At 46.5% G+C, this 22,916-nt stretch overlaps 1 protein-coding gene across 1 annotated transcript in view; it reads right to left on the reverse strand.

The window, feature by feature from the left end:
* MYO1E (myosin IE) overlaps nucleotides 1-22,916 on the reverse strand; it is a 226,062-nt gene that overhangs the window by 46,765 nt on the left and 156,381 nt on the right. The window contains exons 15-18 of the mRNA XM_008268949.4: nucleotides 22,671-22,756; nucleotides 19,602-19,683; nucleotides 13,216-13,322; nucleotides 7,124-7,222 (exon numbers count right to left, since the gene is read on the reverse strand). Of these exons, the coding sequence (XP_008267171.2) occupies nucleotides 7,124-7,222; nucleotides 13,216-13,322; nucleotides 19,602-19,683; nucleotides 22,671-22,756 (374 nt within the window). The remainder of the gene's footprint in view (nucleotides 1-7,123; nucleotides 7,223-13,215; nucleotides 13,323-19,601; nucleotides 19,684-22,670; nucleotides 22,757-22,916) is intronic.

The following is a 22,916-nucleotide window of genomic DNA, read 5'->3' on the forward strand; positions in this document are numbered from 1 at the left end:
CCTGATGGGTGCCTGGGGTAACTGGAGAGATCCTGACAAGAGCTTGCACGTCTTTCATCAGGCATTTTCGGCTGAGAACTCCAATAAGCATTTCTTCTCAAGGCCTTTCTCTCTTTCCCCTGCGCTCTGAGCAGTAGGTTCCTTGTTATCTTCTAGGTTAGAGAGCCAATGTTTTCTTCTCGGAGGAAATGCAGCCCGCAGCCCACAGCCTGGGGACTCCCAGCTGCTGACACTCAGGACGAAGGCTGGTCCTGACCTCCAAGGACGTAACAGCCTGGGCAGCCTTGCTCTTGGCCGCTCCACTCTTTCCTGTACTTCCTCTTCACCTGATGTGGGTCGCCGCTCCCGCCCAGGCATCCCTGCTCCGCCCCCACATTCTGAGGGCCAGGGGAGGGGCGCAACGAGGTAAGCTCTGCAAGTCTCTTACATTTCCATCTCATTGTCTTCCCCAGGCTTAGAATCCACCTGTGGACTTATTTTCCCAGCCATAGAAAGGAACACACACTGCCCTAGCTCAGATGGGTGTTTCCGAAGAGTTCAAAGATAATTTCCTAAGCAGAGACTCAATGTGGTTGCCATTTCTAACAGAGTTTGAAAAACACTTTGTAATGACATGAAAATTGTAGTAGGAAGGTGGTGAAAATCCACTTTTCATTTTACTGCTAGGGCAGTGCAGGATTTACTTCAAGCACCATAGCTCCCTAAAGGGGAAATTAAGGTATGTTTGATTTTTGTTCTTCAGTACTCAATCTAGCGGGTTGTTTTGATAAAGGATTTATCCCAAGAGGAAATGAACACATACACTGTTTTCTAAGCCATCACCATGCTTGAGGTAGCATCAGAACCACTGCTCTATTCAGGTCCATGGGTTCCTGTCTAGGGAGGGTTGCGCAATACATGCATTAGGATAGTTGTGCTGGGTATTCACATGACCTTTCCCTTGAGGTTTTTGATTTTGTTTCTCATTTAGCAGCCTTTCTGTGGACACCTAAAAAGGAAATTTATAAAAAAAGCCTTTTCCATAAGCCTCGGAGAAAACAAAGATAGGAAACTGCCCAATTATTTGCAGGGCCACTGATGAGAGTATCGGGGGTCAACTTTGCATGAGTCCTGCATGACCACAATTCCAGACCCACAGGCTCTATGGAAAGTGGTACACATGATCTCCAGAGAAATTTCCAGAATCACACTCTATGGAAAGTGGTACTATTGCCAGAGAAATATTTCTTTCCCATGGACCTACCTGGACTTTAAGACATTTTTGATAGATGTGGGGAAGTGAAAAATAAATTTCCTTCCAATGCTATTTTTATTCTCTTCCCAGCACTCTTGAGCTAATATAGCAAGATAACAATGAAACTGACTGCTTTTTATATGGTAAGATTTTCTATTTGTGCTCTTGAAAGGAAAAACCCACAGCAGGGGATCCAAGAAGGGAGGCAACCAAGGGCAGAATCACTGCATTGGAAGTTCTTTAGCATACAGGGCAAGACAGAGGACACAAAGTGACTGCCCATCATCAGGCACAGCATAAAATACTGTGGATGCAGTCATGAAGCTCGCCTGGCATCCGAGAGAACTTCTCATTGTGATCAGCAGGGTCATTTCACAGCTCATTCAAGGCTCTCTGCAAGGAGAAACACTCCTGCTTAGACAAGTAAGGCACAGACTGTTCCTAGGACTGCATGCACGTCCTGCTCTTCCTGGCTTAGAGAAGTCAAGCTGGTTGGTTTTTAAAATAATGCAAAAGGAAGGTCTTTCAGAATTCCTTTGTCCAAAAAGAAAAAAAAATCAAGATTAGATTTGAAAAGATATCTGATAAATGTTTAACAATAACACCCATGTTGGTGAGTGTGTGGGGCAGTGGTTAAGACGTGGCTTTGGATGCCCACGTCCCACACGGGGGCATCTGGGTCTGATTCCTGGTTCCACTCCTTGCGTTTCTACTATTGTGTATCCTGTGAGGCAACAGGTGATGGCTCAAGTACTTGGGTCTCTCCTGCCTACATGAGAGACCTGAACTGGGTTCTTTGCTCCTGTCTTTGGCCTGGCTTAGCCCTAGCAATTGTGGGTACTGGGGAATGAACCAGTAGAAAGGATATTTCTGTTGGTCTCTCTTTGCCTTTCAAATAAAATACACATTATTATAAAAAAAATGCCCACTAGAGTCTATAAATATCAAATAGAGATTTCAAGCACATGAGAAATAAAGGAGGATAAAACTATAAGCATTTTGGAACTGTCCAGGGGCAGGCTTTGCTGAATTAAGGACAGATGGATGGAAATACCTTTCATTCACTATTTTAGGTATTTGATTTTTTTCCTCCTCTCTTCATTGTGAGTATTTTCCAAGAAATGCAGTTTGAAAAAAAAAAAAAAAAAAAAAAAAAAAAAAAAAAGTGTAATGATACTGTGAAGCCAGTGGTTCCCAATTACTGTGCCTCCCAGGACACATGGGGATGTCTTGGAATACACTAACGGTTGTCAGGACTGGGAGGGGGCAGCACAGCTGGCATTTAAGTGAGTAAACATTGTGCAACACCCAGGACAGCCTCATGACAAAGAATCTTCCAGCCTAAAATGTCAGTGACCGAAGTGAAGAAACTCTGTGCTGTGGTGTAGTGGATAAAGCCACCACCTGCAGCGTCAGCATCCCATATGGGCGTCGGTTCGAGTCCCTGTAATCCAACTTTCTGCTATGGCCTGGGAAAGCAGCAGAAGATGGCCCAAGTGCTTAGGCCCCTGTACCTGAGTGGGATACTTGGAAGAATCTCCTGTCTCCTGGCTTCAGATTGGCTCAGCTCCGGCCATTGTGGCCATTTGGGCAGTGAACCAGTGGATGGAATCAATCAATCAATCAATCTCTGCCTCTCTGAAACTGCCTTTCAAATAAATCAATAAATCAATCAATAAAAGAAACCCTGTTCTATGCTAGCATCATGGATCTATTTAAAGATGAAAGTCTTGTCACTATTTCATCATCAGGCATTAGACACATGCCTCAGATAATCATACTGCACTTCATAAATAAGCACAATTAAAAATAACAAGAAAATTTTAAAGACATTTTCAAAAGCCTTATAACTGACATTTCAGTAGTTTATTCACAAACGGATGGCAAGTTAACTTCCTCAGCTTTCTACACACTTCTCTCGTACATGCTGCTCCACAGCAGGTGCACTGGTTACTTTAATTCAGAGGGCAGTGATGGTGGATTGTGTTCCTAGCCTAACCCACCTCCACACTTTTGGGCAACCTGAAAGCATGGGATGGAGTCAACGAGGGTTTATTGTATGGAATTATTGGCCCTTTGCTAGAGATTCTAACTGTGGAGGGTCAGTTTCCTAATCTCATGGCACCAAACACAATAGCCCCAAGGAAGAACTGTCTCATTAGAAGTGCTTAAACCAGCACTGTGGAACAGTTGGTCAAGTTAAACTCTGTGAAACCACCATCCCATATGAGCATGGGTTTGAGCCCCGGCTGCTCCACTTTCAGTCTTGCACCCTGCTAAGGTGCCTGGGATAGCAGCAGAGAACAGCCCAAGGAATTGGGGCCCTGCCACCCTGTGGCAGACTGGATGGGGTTCCAGGTATTCCTGGCTTAGCCTGGCTCAGCTCAGGCCATCACAGCCATTTGGGAAGTTAACCAGCAGATGGACGCTAGCTCGCTCGCTCTCTCTCTCTCTGTTACTCTGCCTTTCAAATAAGTACATAAACTTTTACAGAGTACTTACATTCTTATTCAGCTTGCTAATTCTTTGTTAGATACAATTTGAATAAAAAAAATAACTATTCTTACATTCCCCCCTCTGTATCACACAGAGAAGAAATAATTCTCCTATGATTAAAAGGCTGTTTGGGGACTGGCACCGTGGCATAGTAGGCTAAGCCTCTGCTTGTGGTGCCAGCATCCTTTATTTATTTATTTATTTATTTATTTATTGACAGGCAGAGTGGACAGTGAGAGAGAGAGACAGAGAGAAAGGTCTTCCTTTGCCGTTGGTTCACCCTCCAATGGCCGCTGCGGCCGGCGCACCGCGCTGATCTGATGGCGGGAGCTAGGTACTTATCCTGGTCTCCCATGGGGTGCAGGGCCCAAGTACTTGGGCCATCCTCCACTGCACTCCCTGGCCACAGCAGAGAAGTGCCAGCATCCTATAAGGGCGCCAGTTCATGTGCCGGCTGCTCCTCTTCTGATCCAGCTCTCTGCTATGGCCTGGGAAGCGGGTAGAAGTTAGTCCAAGTGCTCGGGCCCCTGAACCTGCATGGGAAACCTGGAAAAAGCTCCTGCTCCTGGCTTCCGATTGGCCCAGTCCTGGCTGTTACAGCCATCTGGGGAGTAAACCAGCAGATGGAAGACCTCTCTCTGTGTCTCTCCGTCTCTACCTCTCAAATAAAACTTTTTTTTTTTTTTTAAAAAGGGCTAAGTTTGGCTTCCTTCTTTGTATTTTTTTTTCACTTCCCTGTTTCTTAAAGGAAATTAAATAGATGTAGAAAATACATTAGAGAAGTTAGAATCATTAGAGAAGTTAGAATGATGTAATGATTTAAAGACACTAAATTTTATCCTTTTCAAAAATGACAAAGTAAGAACAATTTAAGCATATGTTCTGCCAAATGCATATTAAGGGAAATTGGACCAAAAAATTGAAGTTAAATACTCAAAGCTTATTTTCTTAAGTAGGCTAGATATTTTCCTGAAATTGTCTTCACACTGTTAATTTGCTCAGTTAAGTTCAACCTCAGCTCTCTCTGTGTCACAATTATCATAAAATCTTTTTAAAAAATATTTATTTATTTGAAAGCCAAAGTTACAGAGAGGCAGAGGCAGAGGCAGAGAGGTCTTCCATCTGCTGATTCACTTTCCAGATGGCCACAACAGCCAGAGCTGCACTGATCCGAAGCCAGGAGCTTCTTCTGAGTCTCCCACATGGAGGCAGGGGGCACAAGGACTTGGACCATCTTCTACTGCTTTTCCCAGGCCACAGCATAGAGCTGGATCGGAAGTAGAGCAACCAGGACTCAAACCGGCGCCCATATGGGATGCCGGCACTACAGGTGGTGGCTTTACCCACTATACCACAGCACTGGACCCTCTCATAAAATCTTGAACTTGCATGTCACACTGAGCAGATACTGCACACAGCTATTGATTTATCCTACAACTTATAAATGGTCACAAGAATTCCAATATAACTCAATAATAAAAAGACAAAAAGCCTAATTAAAAAATGGGGCAAAGGCGGTGAGCAGATGTCTCTACAAAGAGGGAATACGAATGGCCAACAAGTGCATGGAAAACCGCTCAAGGTCACCTGCCCTCTGGGAAACACACATCAAAACCACAGTGAGGGGCAGGAGCTTGGAACAGCAGTTAATGTGTGGTCCGGCGCAGCCACATTTCACATCTGAAGCCGTCGGTTTGAGTCCCAAGGACTCTGATTCTGATCCAGCTTCCTGTTAACACACAGCCTGGGGGACAGCAGGTGATGGCATAAGTGCTGGGGTCCCTGTCACCCACATGAGAGACCTGGATGGAGTTCCAGGGTCCTGGCTTAGCCTTGGTCCAACCCTGGCTATCCCACAATGATACTATTTCACACACATGACAAGGATTGGTGAGATAACATGGGCTGGTGAGGATTGTATACATTGGAATCTCCAGCACTGCAATGGGAACAGACAGTGGTACAGCTACTTAGAAAACTATCCAGTAGTGTCTCAAAAAGATTAGTTTCCACCAGACCCAGAAATTCCACCTTTAGGAATAAATCCAAGAGTGATGAAAACTTAGAGGAATCAATCTTTAAAAAGTTCAAGGAACACATGTATTCTGGGAGCTGGCACTGTGGTATAGAAGGTTAAGTCTCTGCATACACTGCCAGCATCCTATATAGACACAGTTCGAATCCTGGATGCTCCACTTCTGATCCAGCTCCCTGCTAATGGCCTAGGAAAGCAGAGGATGGCCCAAGTTGTTGGGCCCTGGTACCCATGTGGAGACCCAGAAGAAGCTCCTGGCTCCTTGCTCTGGCCTGGCCCAGCCCTGGCTGTTGCAGCCATTTGGAGAGTGAACCAGTGGATGGAAGCTCTCTCTCTCTCTGCCTTCCAAGTAAATAAGTAAATCTTAAAAAAAAACTTCACTGGGGGACCAGTGCCCAGCCAAAGCCTGTATTAAAAAGGAAACAAGGCCAGCACTGTGGCATAGGGGGTAAAGCTGCTGTCTGCAGTGCTGGCATCCCACAAGGGTGTCGGTTTGAGACCTGGCTACTCCACTTCCAATCCAGCTGTCTGCTAATGGCCTGGCAAGGCAGTGGAACACGGCCCAAGTGCTCGGGGAGTCCTGGAAGAAGCTCCCAGCTTCAGATCAGCCCAGCTCTGGTGGTTGTGGCCATTTGGGGAATGAACCAGTGGATGGAAGCTCTCTCTCTCTGCTTCTCTATAACTGTGCCTTTCAAATAAATACATATATCTTTAAAAAAAAGTGTATCCTGGATCTGTGCATGGATTGAGTTTTTCTGCAGCAAAACAAACGAAACAAAAACAAAAAAACCATTTAATCTCATTTCCCAACAACCCTCATACAACCACACAAAAACCTGGCTATGGATTTTCTCAGCAGCATTATTCCTAACAGCCAACTAGCCAATAAGCAGAAACAACTGAGGATTGTCAGCTCATGAGTGAACACATGAAATGTGGCACCTCTGAACAACGGAGTGTTAGTCAGCAATAAGAACCAAGAGCCAACAGGCCACAACACGGGTGAATCTTGAAAACGTTATACTAACTGAAGGCGGCCCCAGGCACAAGGAACACAACCTTAATTCCACTTGTATGAAAAGCTGGGCATCGGCACATCCAGAGAGACGGACAGCAGCTCCGTGGCTGCCCAGGGCTGAGGGGAGGGAAGAACGGGGAGTTGACAACCAGAGACACAGGGCGTCTTCTCGGAGGAAAAAACGCTCTAAAATTAATTGTGGTGATAGACACACAACTCTGAACATATTAAACCAGACACTTTTTGAATGTAACGAGTCACACACTGAGTGACTTGTACAGGATGTGACAGAACCATCACCCAGATTTTGAATAACGGCCCAGAATCACTCGTTCATTACCTCTGCAGGAATTTCTGGAAGACGCGCCGGTAGGCGTAACCCGCTCTTCTCACGCGAATGTTTTCTTTCAGACCCAGGTACTCCACTTGATGCTTCACCCTACAAAGGAGAAGATGAAACCTGGATGTGACCAGAGAGCCCTTCACCCCCAACAATGCTCCAAAACCCCAATTCCAGGCTGCAGGCAGACACACGAAAAAGACGCCTTATAGTGTTCTGACAATGAGCTCACCTCCCAAGTTACAGATCAATTTAAAAATATGTAATTACAAAGTACAATCACAGGATGGCATTATATATCTATTTCAAAGAATAACAGTAAAACAAAAAGCCATAGACCTATCAACCAGGTTATGAACAAAAGCATTGGTTTTCCCAAGACTAAAGGTATGAACTTGTAACTTTTGAATTAATGTTGCTTTTGTTATTCAATCAGGAATTTAATATTGATTCTAGACTTAAGGTGACTATCTGTGTAGGTTTTTTTAATGGGTTGAGAAAGGTGGAGCCAAGACTGTTCATTTCAAATACCTAAGTTAACAATGGTCTAAAATATATGTGAAGTATAATTTTAGTTGGTTTTCCTAATAGTAAAAAACCTAGCCAAGTATTTTGGAAAATGGATGCAAAGCACTCCTGGATTGATGTTCCCACATGCAGAGGAGTTCCTATCAGGAGAGAAGCCCCTGGTCCCATGCCTCGGAGACTCTCGTTTACCAGCCTGGCAGCTCTGGGGGGCTGGGGGGATTCATAGAAAGGGGTACCCTGGAAGCCTACCATGTGCAGAGAAAGACAGCATTCTCTCGCTCTGAGGCCATCGATCAGGCCTGTGCAGGATGACTGACTACAGGCACTTAGAAACATGGCATTTGAAGAAAATGAGAAGTAAAAGCTCATTTTTTAAGATAGGATGTAAACTGTGCTGTGGTTAGAAGGAGCCCCTTGCATCCCTCATAGTGTGCATTTGGGGCCGCCTGCACCAAGTGTGCTCCCAGAGAACGCTGGGAGGCAATCAGTCCCATCCTCATTCTGACTCCACACAGGCCCTGACAGCTGTCTCCCCAGCAAGGGTTCAGCTAAGCCTTGTGCCCCTGAAGGCTGCCATGCGCCAGGCACACACAGTTCCCCGTGCAAGGTGTGAAAGAGGCCAACACCGTGATTCCTGCTATAGACCACGCAGAAAGCACAGTGAGAAAGAGCCAGGCTCTGGAGCTGGTTTCCAGGTGCGCCCTCTGGCTCGGACACACTGTAACCCCTCTTTGACTCACTTTCCCATTCTGCAAAATGGAGCAGAGGTGGTGATGTAAGTTCTTAATTTCTATTTGGGTACCTTCTGCATAAAGTACTTAGTTTCTGGGATGAGTAATGTAAAGATCTTATTCTAATATATTCCCAGCTACAATGAATAAAGCAACACAGAAGGCTGGAGAAGAAAATGGATTTTTCACGGTGGGAGGATTTGCTGGAACAGTGTTTTATGTGCTGGGACCTGGAAAGATGAGCTGAACTCTTCTGGTGCAGAGGAGATACCATGAGAACAAAGGCACGAGGAGGAGAAAGGACCGTGGCTTGGGGAGGAGGGGCACCGGTGAAGCTCAAAGAAGGGGTGGGACCTTGATCCCCACAGGAGGATGAGGTCACCCTGAAGGATGTTTAGTCTCCAGTCTGACTGGTCTTACCTGAGCCATCAGCCAGAAAGGTAGACTCCTTCGAGAGACTTAACTGTTTAAATGCCTTTACATGAAGGAATCAATATTCAACATCCACATTTGCTGGGATAAGACAGAGATAGACAAGTAGGTAGATGAATGAATGATAAAGATAAGTAGGTAGGTAGGTAGATATAGACAGATAATCTGGTCAACTAAAGGGGCAGGCATCTGATCCAGTAGAGTGACTCTCTCAATCTCAGATACGAAACTCACCGCTGGTCTTTTTTCCTAGTGGAGGATACACATGAGGATGTCCATCTCAGATACTGGCTCATTCTAAAATACTTCGCACAGTTATTGGCTTCACTCCAAGCTTCTGAGGCAGGGAATGCATCCCCCATCAATTCAAGAATAAATTTCATTTCCCATGAATCACATAGGAAAGAATATTCCTCTTGTTAAAATACTGCTTCATTCACTGTAACTTTCACCATCAGGAAATCTTACAAATTTCCTTGAGTTTGACACTCAGTCTAGCAAATCCTGTAACATTCAGAACCTCACATCACCAAAGGACCCAGGTCGAGTTCTGCATATGCCTGGAGCACCCCCTAAGTAGACACTGGCCAGACAGACCCTGTTGTCACCTAAGTGGTGCCATCTTTGTCTCTTGGGAGGAGCCCTCCCCAAGATTGTCCTTGGCCCTTATCTCAAGTCAGTCAAGGCCTGAGAACCCTGCGAAGGCAGCAATTCTGAACCTAGGGCAGCCATGTTGCAGGAAGCCAACAGGAAGAAGAGAAAGACCCCTGCCCCCCATAAACTTGTGGAATGGGTAACCGTCTTCACCAAAAACTTCAACCGAGCACATAATCCCTGCAGTGGGGCACACTATGCCCAGCACTATCCACTCACAGAGGGAGTGGCAGACTGTTCCACGGTGGACATGGACCAGGACTGGGGTGGGGGGCCACATGGAGCAACCCTACTGGAAATATCAATCAACACTTGACCAGCTAACACCTTGAACTTCTTATACCCATTGTACACGAATGCATGTCAGGTTCTTCACTGCAATCCAAATAACAGAAGCAATACAAAAATAAAATAATAAAGGAACACACCATGGGAAATCCTGTGAGAACTTCCTGAATAAATGTACCCCTGTCTTAATGTCTCCCTTTTCTGATACTGCAATGAATCAGCTTGCATTTTATGAGAAGGGATCACCAGTGCTGAGGAACTTCCAAACAGGAGCAACCACAAACATTTCTCTGTTACAGGGGCTTTCCACCGAGCAGATGAGGGGGTGCTGCAAGTGAGAAGTTCTCATTTCAGATGATTTGCTAGGAAGAGTTGGGGAAGGGAAAGCCAAGGCAATCCTTAGAAATACTTCTACTCCCAAGATTCTGACAATTTCCTCTGACAGCACCCTTTTACTGTGAGTTAAGAGCCCACGTCTGTGGACGGCATGTGCATATGTAGACATGTATGATGGGGGCATGGGGCAGCACAGTGGAAATACTCGTTCTATCAGATCAAAGGAAGATCCTGGCCTGGACTGACTTCTTGGTCTAAAGAGAAAGAGACTTTAGACAGAAGAGAGTGTCTCATGCAAGCTACTTAGTGGCAGGCTAGCCCCATGGCATGGTCTTCCAAACCCTGGTCCAGTCCTTTGCCTTTTGAGATCTGAGGTTCTCAAAGTGAGATGTGTGGACCACCATCACCGTCGTCACTTGCACTGCATGCAGAAAAAAAAAATGCACATTCCAGGTCTACCTCAGATTCATTGAATCAGGAACACCGGGAGTGGGACTAATTTTTAGCAAGCTCTCCGGGGCAGTCTCAAGTTTGAGAACCTGGGTGGGAGGACCAAAAGATTCATTTTCAGTCTTCAAGTGGGAAGAAATGACAATTCTGTTACTGCCCTGGTCTCAAAGGAGAAACGTGTCCTACTCATGTCAGAAACAGAGGGGCCGGCGCCGCGGCTCACTAGGCTAATCCTCTGCCTTGCGGCGCCGGCACACCGGGTTCTAGTCCCGGTCGGGGCGCCGGATTCTGTCCCGGTTGCCCCTCTTCCAGGCCAGCTCTCTGCTGTGGCCAGGGAGTGCAGTGGAGGATGGCCCAAGTGCTTGGGCCCTGCAACCCCATGGGAGAGCAGGAGAAGCACCTGGCTCCTGCCTTCGGATCAGCGAGATGCGCCGGCCGCAGTGCGCCAGCCGTGGCGGCCATTGGAGGGTGAACCAACCTTTCTCTCTGTCTCTCTCTCTCACTGTCCACTCTGCCTGTCAAACACACACACACACACACACACACACACACACACACACACAAAACAAAAAAAAAACAGAGGACAAATGCAGGGCTATCAGGGAAGTGACCAAAAGGGGGAATGGTCAGATTCTGTGTACAAGAGGCAAGGCTGCAGGAACTGGGTGGGAGTGGTCAGCCTGCAGGAGAGAATAGTCAAAGGAAACGCGACACCTGCCTTGACCCAGCAGGAGAGCTTGAGTGTTCACATTACAAAGCAATCATCCTAATATGATCATTAAAATGCACGCATGTATTGAAATATTGTACCCCATAAATATATACTATTACTGTTTGTCAATAAATTTAAAAAAATATACTAAAAAGTAACAAGAATCATTCACAGGGTGGACTAGAGAGCTGGGTCATGGTGAGACTGACCTAGAAAAGCACTGTGGAGTCCTTTACTGTTCGGTTATCAAGAGAGGGACTGACCACCTTAGGAAGCAGCAGCTCCTCCCAGAGCCTTAGGATCAGTAAGGGAGGGCATCGTAGGAGGAATCTCAGATAAGAAATTAGACAGTTTCAGAGATATAATAGAAAAGACGCCTTAGGATTAGGAGTCGGTAGATGAGATGACCCAGAGGGGAGGTGGATAAACCAACGGGAAGCTTCTTGCGTCCAAACAGGCCTCATTTTTTAAATTTATTTTTATTTTTTTATTTTATTTTATTTTTGACAGGCAGAGTGGACAGTGAGAGAGAGAGACAGAGAGAAAGGTCTTCCTTTGCCATTGGTTCACCCTCCAATGGCCGCTGCAGCCAGCGCGCTGCGGCCGGTGCACCGCGCTGATTCAATGGCAGGAGCCAGGTACCTCTCCTGGTCTCCCATGGGGTGCAGGGCCCAAGGACTTGGGCCATCCTCCACCGCACTTCGGGGCCACAGCAGAGAGCTGGATTGGAAGAGGGGCAACGGGGACAGAATCCGGCGCCCCAACCGGGACTAGAACCTGGGGTGCCGACTGCACAGGCAGAGGATTAGCCTAGTGAGCTGTGGCGCCAGCCGCCATTGATGAATTTTAATACTGGTCTTCTCGTTGATGTTAAACTTTGATGTAGTCACCTGATACCTAAAAGAATATTTCTTTTCTCCAAGAGAAAAGAGGTAGCAATTCAGTAGACTCACATCTTAGGGCTTGACCACCTGGTGAAATGACCAGGATTAGCATTAGAGTCAAGGTCACCCGGCACAGGGTCTCTCCCCAGCCCTTTCCATGCTCCAGTGGACACTGAGGTCAAGCCTCTTAGGCATGTGCATCTGGACTCCCCAGCCGAATCCATCATTATCTTAATATTTCCCAACTCAACACCCCCACTTCAACCTGCATAAGTCCTGACCCTCGTAGCCAATGGCAGGAGGCCACAGATAGGACTTCCTCAGAAGTTGGGGCACAAAGGGCTCATTGAATCATGCGCTCCACTGGCTTCTCCTTGGCCTCCTCCCTTCCTGGGAGTCACCCTGCTCTTCTGCATAGACTTAGTGGAAATGGCAGCACCTCCACCATGACCCCCCCCGCCCTCCCCCCGTGCCTTCCTGAGCTGCTGTAACTTACAGCTGTCCAATGAGTGTGTCCCTGCCAACCCCAAGCTGAGCTCCTGAACTAAGCACTATAGGCCACATCCTGTGGGTGCTGATCCAGAGCCGAGCGCACCAAGCATGTCTACAAAGAGCCTCAGACTAATTTTAAAACCATCACAACGGCAGTGGTAGGGTTTCCTTTTGTTTTTTCCATCTGTCCCTGGTCTAGCCAAGATCAACATTATAAATTGCTAATTCTGAGCCCAGTGGCACTGCTAACATTCTAGGAAAACAAAAGGAGGGGGACAAATACATAGGCTTTGGCCTGAAAAAGACATGATATTAATATCCCTGTTTTCAAGAAAAAAATACATGTGTATATAATGTCTACAGTTGAATCAAATGTGGCAAGATGTTAAAAATTGTTTAAAACACACACACACATAGACAACTTACAATGAAAAAATAGTTAAGGCAGAAAGAGATGATAAACACATCAGGCAACTGAAACCGCCCTGCCTGTGGCATGGGACGGCCCGTCTTGGGCACAGGCCACAGTGTACCGGGGCCTGCCTCGGCTGGCCTCCACCTCCCTGCCCGCCGGCTACACCGCACCTGCTTTCCTCCCAGTCTCTGGGCTTCTTGGTTTCATTTGGTTTTATGCAGCGAATGTAGTGGGGTGTGCATTTCATCAGGGTGCTCACAAGGTCATTGGCTTGTTTCTAGAAAGGAAGAATAATATTATTTAGAACGTTGGGACTCTCTGTGATGCAGAACCACTTTCAGGGAGACTTGTGAAACTGCAGCGTGGAGATCTATAGCCAGAAATTAATCTTCTCGTCAACTTGTTCATTAAGATTCAGTCAGGTCTACTAAACTTCCTTAAAGCTCTGCTGACTTTTACAGTGATCTGATCACTCTTAAACAGGCCTGAAACTCGATCTTTGGAAGCAGATAGGCATTTTTGATACGGTTAATAAAAAAAATTAAAACCCAGTAAATCTACACATACAATTCTTTTCATGTAGTACAAGGAAGCATGTTGGTCATTTATTATTTTTATTAACTTGAAAAGACAGAAAGAGGGAAGGGGAGAGGAGAGGAAAGAGAAAAACCTTCCATCCACTGATTCACTCCCTAAATGCCTGCAACAACTGGGGATGGGCCAGGCTGAAACTGGGAGCAGGGAATTCCATCCTCGTATCCCAAATGGGTGGCAGAAACCCAAATACTTCTTTATTTACAGAGAGAGATAGGGAGCTCTTTCGCTACTGGTTTGCTCTCCAAATGGCTACAATGGCTGGGGCTAGGACAGGCCAAAGCCAGGAGCCTGGAGCTATACCCAGGTTTCCCAGGTAGATGGCAGGGGCCCAAATACTTGGGCCATCTTCTGCTGCTTTCCCAGGTACATTAGCAGGGAGCTGGATCAGAAGTAGCCAGGACTCAAAATGACACTCTGATATGGGATGCCAATGCTGCAAACAGTGGCTTAGCCAGCTGCACCACCAAAACAGCACTGGGACCCAAGTACTTAAGCCAGCACCTGATGCCTTCCAGGGTGTGTATTAGCAGGAAACTGGAATCAGAAGCAGAGCTAGGACTCAAACCAGGCATTCTGATGTGGTGTGTGGGCACCCCAAGCAGTGACATGTCAGCTTCTTATATACCATTTCATTCTTCTTTCTCTACACGTCTTTTTACCAACCTGAAGACTCTGGTTACTTTATATGTGGCAGGTAACTCCCTCTCTTCCACAGGCTAAAAATATTCCATATAAAATTGTCTATTGCGACCTATAGGCACTGGGTACCCAATATGGAACTGGTTCCAGCAGGAAGAGTTACAAAAAATAAACCTGAAATTGCTTAAGGTACATCTCAAGCCATGAGAATCTCACACGTGGTTCAGACACAGGAGCTGAGTTCCCATCAGCATTCCCAGCACACAGCTGAGCACGGAGGCTGCACACATGCAAACTCTGCTTCCAAGCAAATCAGCATGAAGGGAGAAAACCTCAAAAGAAAAATAGCAGAAAGGGATGTCCAAAGCCAGGAGACCATTACCGAGTCAGCAGAAGGGATATGCTTGCCATAGAGAAGCCTCTGTCAATTAGGGCTTTGCTGTCTGCGTGGCTTTGGGAAATCCGAAACCCTTGAGAAAAACTACTGGGGATATTCAGTGCAAGATGTTCCCTGGTGAATTGAGTTCTCTGTTTAGATGCACAGAAAACAGCAATCTTCACAATGCCCGAAACTGAGCACAGAGCTGCGGAGGTCACACGATCAAAGCAAAGGTGGATGATGAAAAAAATAAAGAGTCTCTCTGATGATGCAGAATGCACTTGGGAATGAACCTAATGACCTTCACAACACAGAAGGGCAAGCTGGAGAGGGATGCAGAGTTGCTCATAACAAAGCTTTCAGGTTTTTTAAGCCCCAAAACTCTTACTATTTTTTAATTTTTAGAGTTTACTTTTTTATTCAATTAAAAATTCTGACTCTTCTGTCCTAAGTATTTAACAGCATGCCTTATTTTTACCTTAGCAAAAGGAAACATAGGCAAGTGTGACTTCGCATGTCACTTCACGGAGCTCTCTGGCTCCAGGCAGAACAACTCAGTTGTCTTTATTGACTTTGCATCAAGAGGTGGACACAGGGTTATCTCACCTGTGCCCACAGCAAATTGAAGAGGGGGCTCCTATTATTATTCCTGTGTTTTAGATGAGAACACTGGGCCACAGAGAGTTAAAAGTATTGCCGAAGATGAGATAATAAATAGAATCAAGGCTTGAGCCCCAGTCTGGGTGTTACTAAGCCTGCTTCCTCATCACAGTACTACCTTACTGTCATCCAAATAGAGCTGCAGGATAGCTCAGTAGACTAGGAAAGGAACTGGGTGAGCTAGGGTTACACAGAAGGCATCATGTTGTGGAATAACTCATTTCAACAAATAGAACATACCTTACCCATCTGAATTACAACAACTATGGGTCCTTTAGGGGAGTCCTCGTGTGGTCATGAAGCAGTGATGACTAGATTTAACCCAGACTTCAGCCAGGAAAGAGCCCCTGAGTTAGGACAGCAAGGTCCCAGTGAGTTGCCCAACAGAAGCAGGAGTCAAGATATAAAGACAGGACAGTGAAAAAAGGTTTAGGATGAAATCCCTTCATTTAAAAAATTTGAGAGAGGGAAAACATGAAATATGATGGGCTGGTTCACTCAACCAAATACCTGCAATAGCCCAGCTGAAGCCAGGATCTGAGAATGCAATCCAGGTCTCCCACATGGGTGGCAGAAGCCCAATTACTTGTGCTGCTTCCCAGGGTCTGCATTAGCAGGAAGCTGGAGTGAACAGTGAAGCCAGGTCCTCCGTCAAGCCAGGCCTGCTGCTCTGGGATGTGGGTATCCCACACAGTTTCTTGACCACCAGGCCAAACGCCTGTCCCAAAACATCCTCATTCTGTTCTCTACACAGATTATTAGCAGGCCTGGATCGGGGTCTTGGCTCTGCAAGCTATGTGACAGATCACTGCATTTCTCTGGGCCTCAGTCTCTCCATCTGTCAACTAAGGAGAATGAACTAGAAAAGTTCATACACACACACACACACACACACACATATATATATATATATATATAATTTAAATTTATTTGAAAGACAGAGTGTGGTCTCACCCACTGGTTCCATACCTCAAATGCCCGCAATGGCTGTGGCTGGGCTGGGGCCAAAGCTAGGAGCCAGGAATTTAAGCCCAGATCTCCTAAGTGGGTGACAGAAGCCCCATTACTCGGCCATTATTGCTGCCTCCCAGGCTCCACATTAGCAGGAAGCTTGAGGCAGGATCTGAGGCTTGGAATTGAACGCAGGCATTCTGATGTGGGCAGCAGGCGTCTGAACTGCTAGGCCGAATGCCCACTCCCTAATCCCATAATCTAAGGTGTGGAATAGACGTTACAAGACATGAACGGGAGAGCAGCCCAATCACCTGCGACTCCTCTGCCCTTTCCCACTGCACAATGGCTCCAGCCTCGGTCAGACACAGCAGCAGTCGGGCTACCTTTGCCGGCTCTGAGCTTGATTGTCTTTCCCTGGGCCATCGGTCTTTGGGTCTAATTTCAGTAACAGTCCCTTCCAGCCGCAACAACAGAGAAGTTAGTGAAGCCTCAAAATCAAGTGTTATTAAGCTATAGTCTAATTTATAATCGGGGGAAGGGCGTTCCCACCAAATAGACTCTACTAAGATCCTCTAATCAGCATTACATTTTAAAATAATCAGAATACAGTAAAGTATCCAACAGCAACATTTTAAAACATATATTTAACAAGGATGTAAATTTAGCTTTTCTCCCAAGGAACTTGGGGTCTTTTTAAATGCCTACACCTCAGGGATAGCACTAAGCTAAGGCTTACAGTGGGACTGGCAAAATGTGGTGCAAATGGAAGGTGGGTATGGAAGGGACGGGAGACTGGGCTGGGGCTGTGCTTCTCTGAGAGCTATCTCAGAAGGAACATACAAAGCAGGGAGACCGCCACTAGGCAGACGCAGGTCACATAACCCAGCGGAGGTGTGGGCAGGGTGAGGGCACACAGGACAGTCCCTTTGGGAGAGCTGGCTGGCTTCCGGATGCTGCCCCTAGCCGATGGCCAAGATTCGTAACCCTAAACATTGGCAGTGCAGCCCAGAAGGGTGGCAACTTTGGGCATTCGACAAGAAATGGGTCAGGTCTCAGAAAGAGGAGAAAAATGTCCCTATCCCTACTTTCCTTTTTATAGGGAATAATCCAGACCACTTGAAAATGAGTCACCACAATGTTGATGATCCGGGCCCCTTGGATCCGAATGTGACAGTCTCATGACTGGACTTTCCAGCCCAGAACTCGTCCTTATCCAGGACCTTGCAGGGAAGGCATGAGTCAGAAAGCTCACACAGACACTAATATCTGGGGCCTCATGAGAATGTCGTCTGTTCTCCGCCTTCAACTCCCTGCTCCAGAGAACCTGCCCAGGGACCGCCCAGGGTGGGGGCTCCTAGTTCACTGGACGTGATCCCCTAAAACTCAGAGGGCTCTACCCTCCAGTTGAAAACCCAGCTTGCTTCTCACTTCCTCCATCAAACCCGAAGGCTCCCCTGCCTGCCTGATGAGATGAGAGATTGCACCGACTGTTTATTTCAGGTGGTGCTCCTGCCCGGAAGCAGCTGACCATGGGCTGGAGGGGCAGACAGCAGGCAACAAACCACCACGGGGTCCCTGCAGCTCGGGGTACTCAGGAGGACATGCAGAGTGAACAGGGCAGGATGCAGAGGCTGGATCGGGAGCCAGCTATCTGAAGGACTCAGAACGGTCCAGTAAGGATTAAGCAGAGGTGAACAAGCATGGCCCAGGAAGGAAAGGAGCAGGGCCAGGATGTGAGAGGGGCTAATGCACATTTGTGCTGCGCGTGCCTCAGACACTGTTGTTAAATGCCTGACACGCACTATTGAATTTAATCATCACAGCAATCCCTCGAGATAGGAACCAAGACCTCTGCCTTACAGATGAGCTAAAACAGCGCCGAGAGTTTAACTCACTGGCTATCAGCAGCTTAGGAGAAGCAAAGCTGGGACGGTAACTAACACAGGTGCGCAAACACAAAGCCCGCTACCGTTAATCACTCAACATTCCCTTTGATGGTAAGGAGCCTTAACAGGTAAGACTTAAAATATGTGTATTCATGGAGCTAGCGTTTGGTCTAGTGGTTAAGACATGGGTTAAGAGGCCAGTGTATCATATCAGAGTGCCTGGGTTGCATGCCTGGCTCCACTCTGGATTCCGTCTTTCTGCCTATGCAGACCCTGGCTCATGTAGTTAGATGCCAACCGCCCATGTGGGAGAGCTGGACTGAGTTCTGGGTTCCCATTTAGCCTCTGCTGTTGCAGGCCTTTAGGGAGTGAACTGTTGGAAGGGAGTTCTGACTGTTTCCCAAATACATACATTTTAAAACTTTAAAAAACATTCTTAGCTTGTATGTTTTTCTTTTTCAATGATTTATTTATGTATTTGAAAGGCAACATGACAGAGAGGAAGAGACCGAGATCTTCCATTCACTGATTCATTTCTCTAAATGCCTAAAACATCCGGGATTGGGTCAGTTGAAGCCAGGAGCTGAGAACTCTGTCTGGGTCTCCCACATGGGTGGGGTGGCAAGGACCTAACTATTTGGGTCATCGTCTGCTGTATTTCCAGGCTCATTAGCAGGAAGCTGGATCACAAGTAGAGCGACCAGACTCAAACTGGCGCTCTGAGACGCCAGCGTCACAAGTGGCAGTTTAAAACCACTGCATTGAAAGGCCGGCCCCTGGTATTTTTTTTTTTAAATAAATAGTTTGGTGATTATTTTTCAGAGCTACCTGATTAAATGTGCTTGACACAACCTTTCAATCCAGAGTATAATTAAAGACAATGGACTTTGCCACACAATGGCTCAAATAAGCGCCCTGCCCACAGGGGCTCGGGAAGGTACCAAGACCCCCTGTGTCCCCTGTGTGTGCAATTCACAGCAAGGAGGAGCCTGCCAGACCCACTGAGGAGGAGCGCACCCACTGTTGCTATCCGACCATGTAGCTTTTCAGGCAAGAAACGTTCTGTTCTTGCTAAGTTACTGGGTCTGGCCTGGAAAGACCCTCATCAACATACAGAGTGTGGCTCTGAACCAGAATTCTGATCGTTCAACGTAAATTGTTCCAGATTCAGTTACAGCCATTTCCACTTAGAAAGTAGCTGATTATCATCTGCTGACTATTAAGCTACGAGGTACTTAACATCCATTTGGAGTTTCAGTTCAGCCAAGTCAAACTCCGCTTGCGTCCTGGAGCTGCTACACAAGCAGCAGCATGACTTGTGGGCATCTTCTGTAACCATCACCTTGCATCTGACCTCATCCTGGCCCAGGGGTGCTGCTCCTGACTCCTAGAAAACCCCAGCTCTTACAGGAATTCAGAAATTTCCCAAAATAGAACTAACCTTTATTTTGCTTCCAGCAGTCGTTGGACGCCCTTTCTTGTCAGCTTGCAGATTTTCAGGAAATAAAGACTTTATGAAAGGCCTGGAAAAGGAGAAAGAGAATGGATCAGCAATCTGGAAGTGCCTTGGGGGCTTACGTCCTGCTTCCGTAGAGAGCGGGGGGCAGCTCAGCACAGAAACATACTTTTGGCTACAAAAAGGTCCTGACTCACAGTGCAAGCCATCAAGATGTACTTGGGGAAAGAGCAACTGGAAAGACACAAGAGAAACTACTCCAGCACATAAGCATCTTGGAGACTAAACCTGAAAAATAAATGTTCAAGCTGCCTTTCAAATGCTCCCTACCCCCTCCACTGGAATTGCGGTCAATGTTGACAGTAGCAAACAGCAGAGGAACACCAGGACCGGCTTGTTAAGGCAGCACGACAGACAGAACTCAGGGAATCGTGTGAAGTGTTGGGCTCAGTGCAGATGATGGCTGATTCTGCAGCAGGCTTTTCTGATCCTAGGCATGATTCTCACTCATCGCTGGAAATTTTTTTTTTTAATTTATTGGAAAGGCATAGTTACAAAGACACACACACACACACACACACACACACGTCTTCCATCCACTGGTTCATTCCCCAGATGGCTGCAACAGATAGGGCTGGACCAGACCAGAGCCAGGAATTTCTTCCAGGTCTCCTATGCGGGTGCAGGGGCCCAATCATTTGGGCCATCTTCCACTATTTTCCCAGGTGCATTAGCAGGGAGTTAGATCAGAAGCAGAGCAGCCAGGACTTAAACCAGTGCCCATATGGGATGCCAGTCCTGCAGTCTGGGGCTTTACCCCACTGAACCACAACATCAGCTCCTGGAAATTTTTTTCTCCAAGATTTATTTATGTGAAAGTCAGAGTTACAGAGAGAAAGGGAGAAAGAGAAGGATAGGTCTTTCATCCACTGATTCACTTCCCAAATGGCAGCAACAGCCAGGGATGGACTGTGCTAAAGCAGGAGACTGGAACTCCATCCAGGTCTCCCATGTAGCACTTGGGTCACCTTCCACTGCTTTCCCAGGCACATTAGCAGGGAGCTGGATTCGAAAAGGAGCAGCAGGGACTTGAACTGGCACCCATATGGGATGCTAGCTTAATCTGCTGTACTGTAACACTGGCCCTGGCAATTTTATTTTTTAAGATTTATTCATTTGTAAGTCAGTTACAGAGAGAGGGGAAAGAGACAGAGAGACAGATCTTCCATCAACTGGTTCACTCTCCTATTGTCCACAACATCTAGGGTGAGACTGAAGCCGGGAGCCGAGAACTCCATCTGGGTCTTCCTCATGGGTGTTAGGGACCCAAGTATTTGGGTCATCACCTGCTGCCTCCCAAAGTGTGAACAGGAAGACAGAACTGGGAGTAGAGCCAGACTGAAACCCAAGCCCTCCAATATAGGATATGGTATCACAATCATGATGCCAAATGCCCACCCCATGGTTGGGTAATTCTTAGGGTTAGGACTAGGGTTGGGGCAGGAGGGCATCTCACACATTGTAAGATATTTGCCAGCATTAGTGGCTTCTGCTCACTAGATGTCAGTAGCATCCTGTCCTCCCCACAGAAAACTTTGACAAACTGCATATTAGCAGTAGTAAGTCACAAATGCGCTTTTTGCCTGCTGCACATACATTCACTAGCAGTTCTAAGTGAGCTGATTGTATTCACGTGCCTGCCTCACCAGCACACAGTGCAAGGATAATGTCTTAGTACACAGTAGGTGTGTAATATCTGCTAACTGACTGAGTGAATTACCCATATAAACTGGCAATCTGATATTCGAAACCAAACTCACTTCTTCCTAAATGACTTCTTGGGCATCTTCAATTTTCCAGGAAGACTCCCTTGCAATCTGCTTTTAACATGACCAGACATAATTATGGATTGCTGCAGCAACTGCATTTACAAAACAACAGGTCATGTCTATATGACAGGAGTTTACGTAGAAGCATCAACAGCGCTTGAACTCAGTAGGAATTCAACAGTTAAGTCTGCACCTGACTGCTATAAAACCCACGCTGGGAGTTGTGGCTTCCCTGAGCTTTTTAAGAGAAGAGCAAATAGATTTTATGTGTTTTGAATGGAAAGAAATCCAACATCTCAGAAGTGGTGGTGTGAGTACAAGGAAGTACAGGAGTCAGGAAGGGGGAGATTAGGGGAGAGCTAAATGGAGCAGAATCGCTTTAGATCAGGTCTGAAAGAGAAACTGTTTTACTTTCCCTGCAGTTAAGCCTTCTTCGAATCTTATTAGGCTTGCTCTTGTTGGTTTGGTTGACCTTGATGTTACGACAGTTTTAGTAAGAAACTGAAAGGCAGCTCTTCCTTGAGGCAGCTCTAAGGATGTTACGATCTGGAGGACTGTGCACTATTGTACTTACCTGGCCTGGGTAGGCCTGCTCATGTTAACAATGTATACTTTCCCATTACCCAGGGTCTGGGGAATCTTTGTAGGGAAGAAGGGAGGAAATGACACAGAGCTGGTCCCAAGTGCGCCAGCAACTTGCAAGGGGGATGTCACTACTACTTCCCTGTAGATAAGGTCCTGGGAGTTAAGGATCTTTGAGTCATTCCCTCTCTAGCTGCCTCTCGCAGAATTCTTGAGCCATTTCTCAAATGCTTCAGGGACTCAAGGTAACTTGGGTCTTGCTAAGACATGAGCCACCATGGACAATACTTAGGCTGATACTATAAGAGCAAACTTTCATAGAACGAGACCATTTCAGAATGGCCACCCCAATCTAGACCCAGCATGGTTACTTCTCCCTGCCACAGAACTGAAAATGTTGAAAGCAGGGTCGCCTCAAGGATATGCAGACGACCCTTGTAAGGAGCAAGAACTGGCAGGGGTAGAAGGGAGAGACTGAGATTGGAAAAAGGAAATCTTTTAGAAATCAAATAGTCTAATTATGATCCAGACCCAACAACCCAAAGGAACAAAATCCTAATGACTCGAAGACCACAAGTTTGCTGTGATATTGGAAGTCGCACCGCATGCGTATCCCACATCAGGTAATACAAAACACACTTACAGCTCACTGCTCTGCATGAGTTCAATGAGATCCATAAAAAGCACATCACGGTTCCTTTCACAAAAGCCGTCCATGTCATAGGATACCTGAACAAGAATGCAAAGAAATCTAATTCTACCCTTCAAGTATTTCACTGGACAACAAAACCAACCAACCAACCAAGCTGGCATGGTCATCTTTGCCAGAATGTGTTTCTTGCCAGATTTCAGCATCAACTCTGGAGGCCACAGCTGCTGGCTGCCCACA

Source organism: Oryctolagus cuniculus, chromosome 12 (assembly GCF_964237555.1).
Source record: "Oryctolagus cuniculus chromosome 12, mOryCun1.1, whole genome shotgun sequence".
In the NCBI taxonomy this organism is placed as follows: Eukaryota; Metazoa; Chordata; class Mammalia; order Lagomorpha; family Leporidae; genus Oryctolagus; species Oryctolagus cuniculus.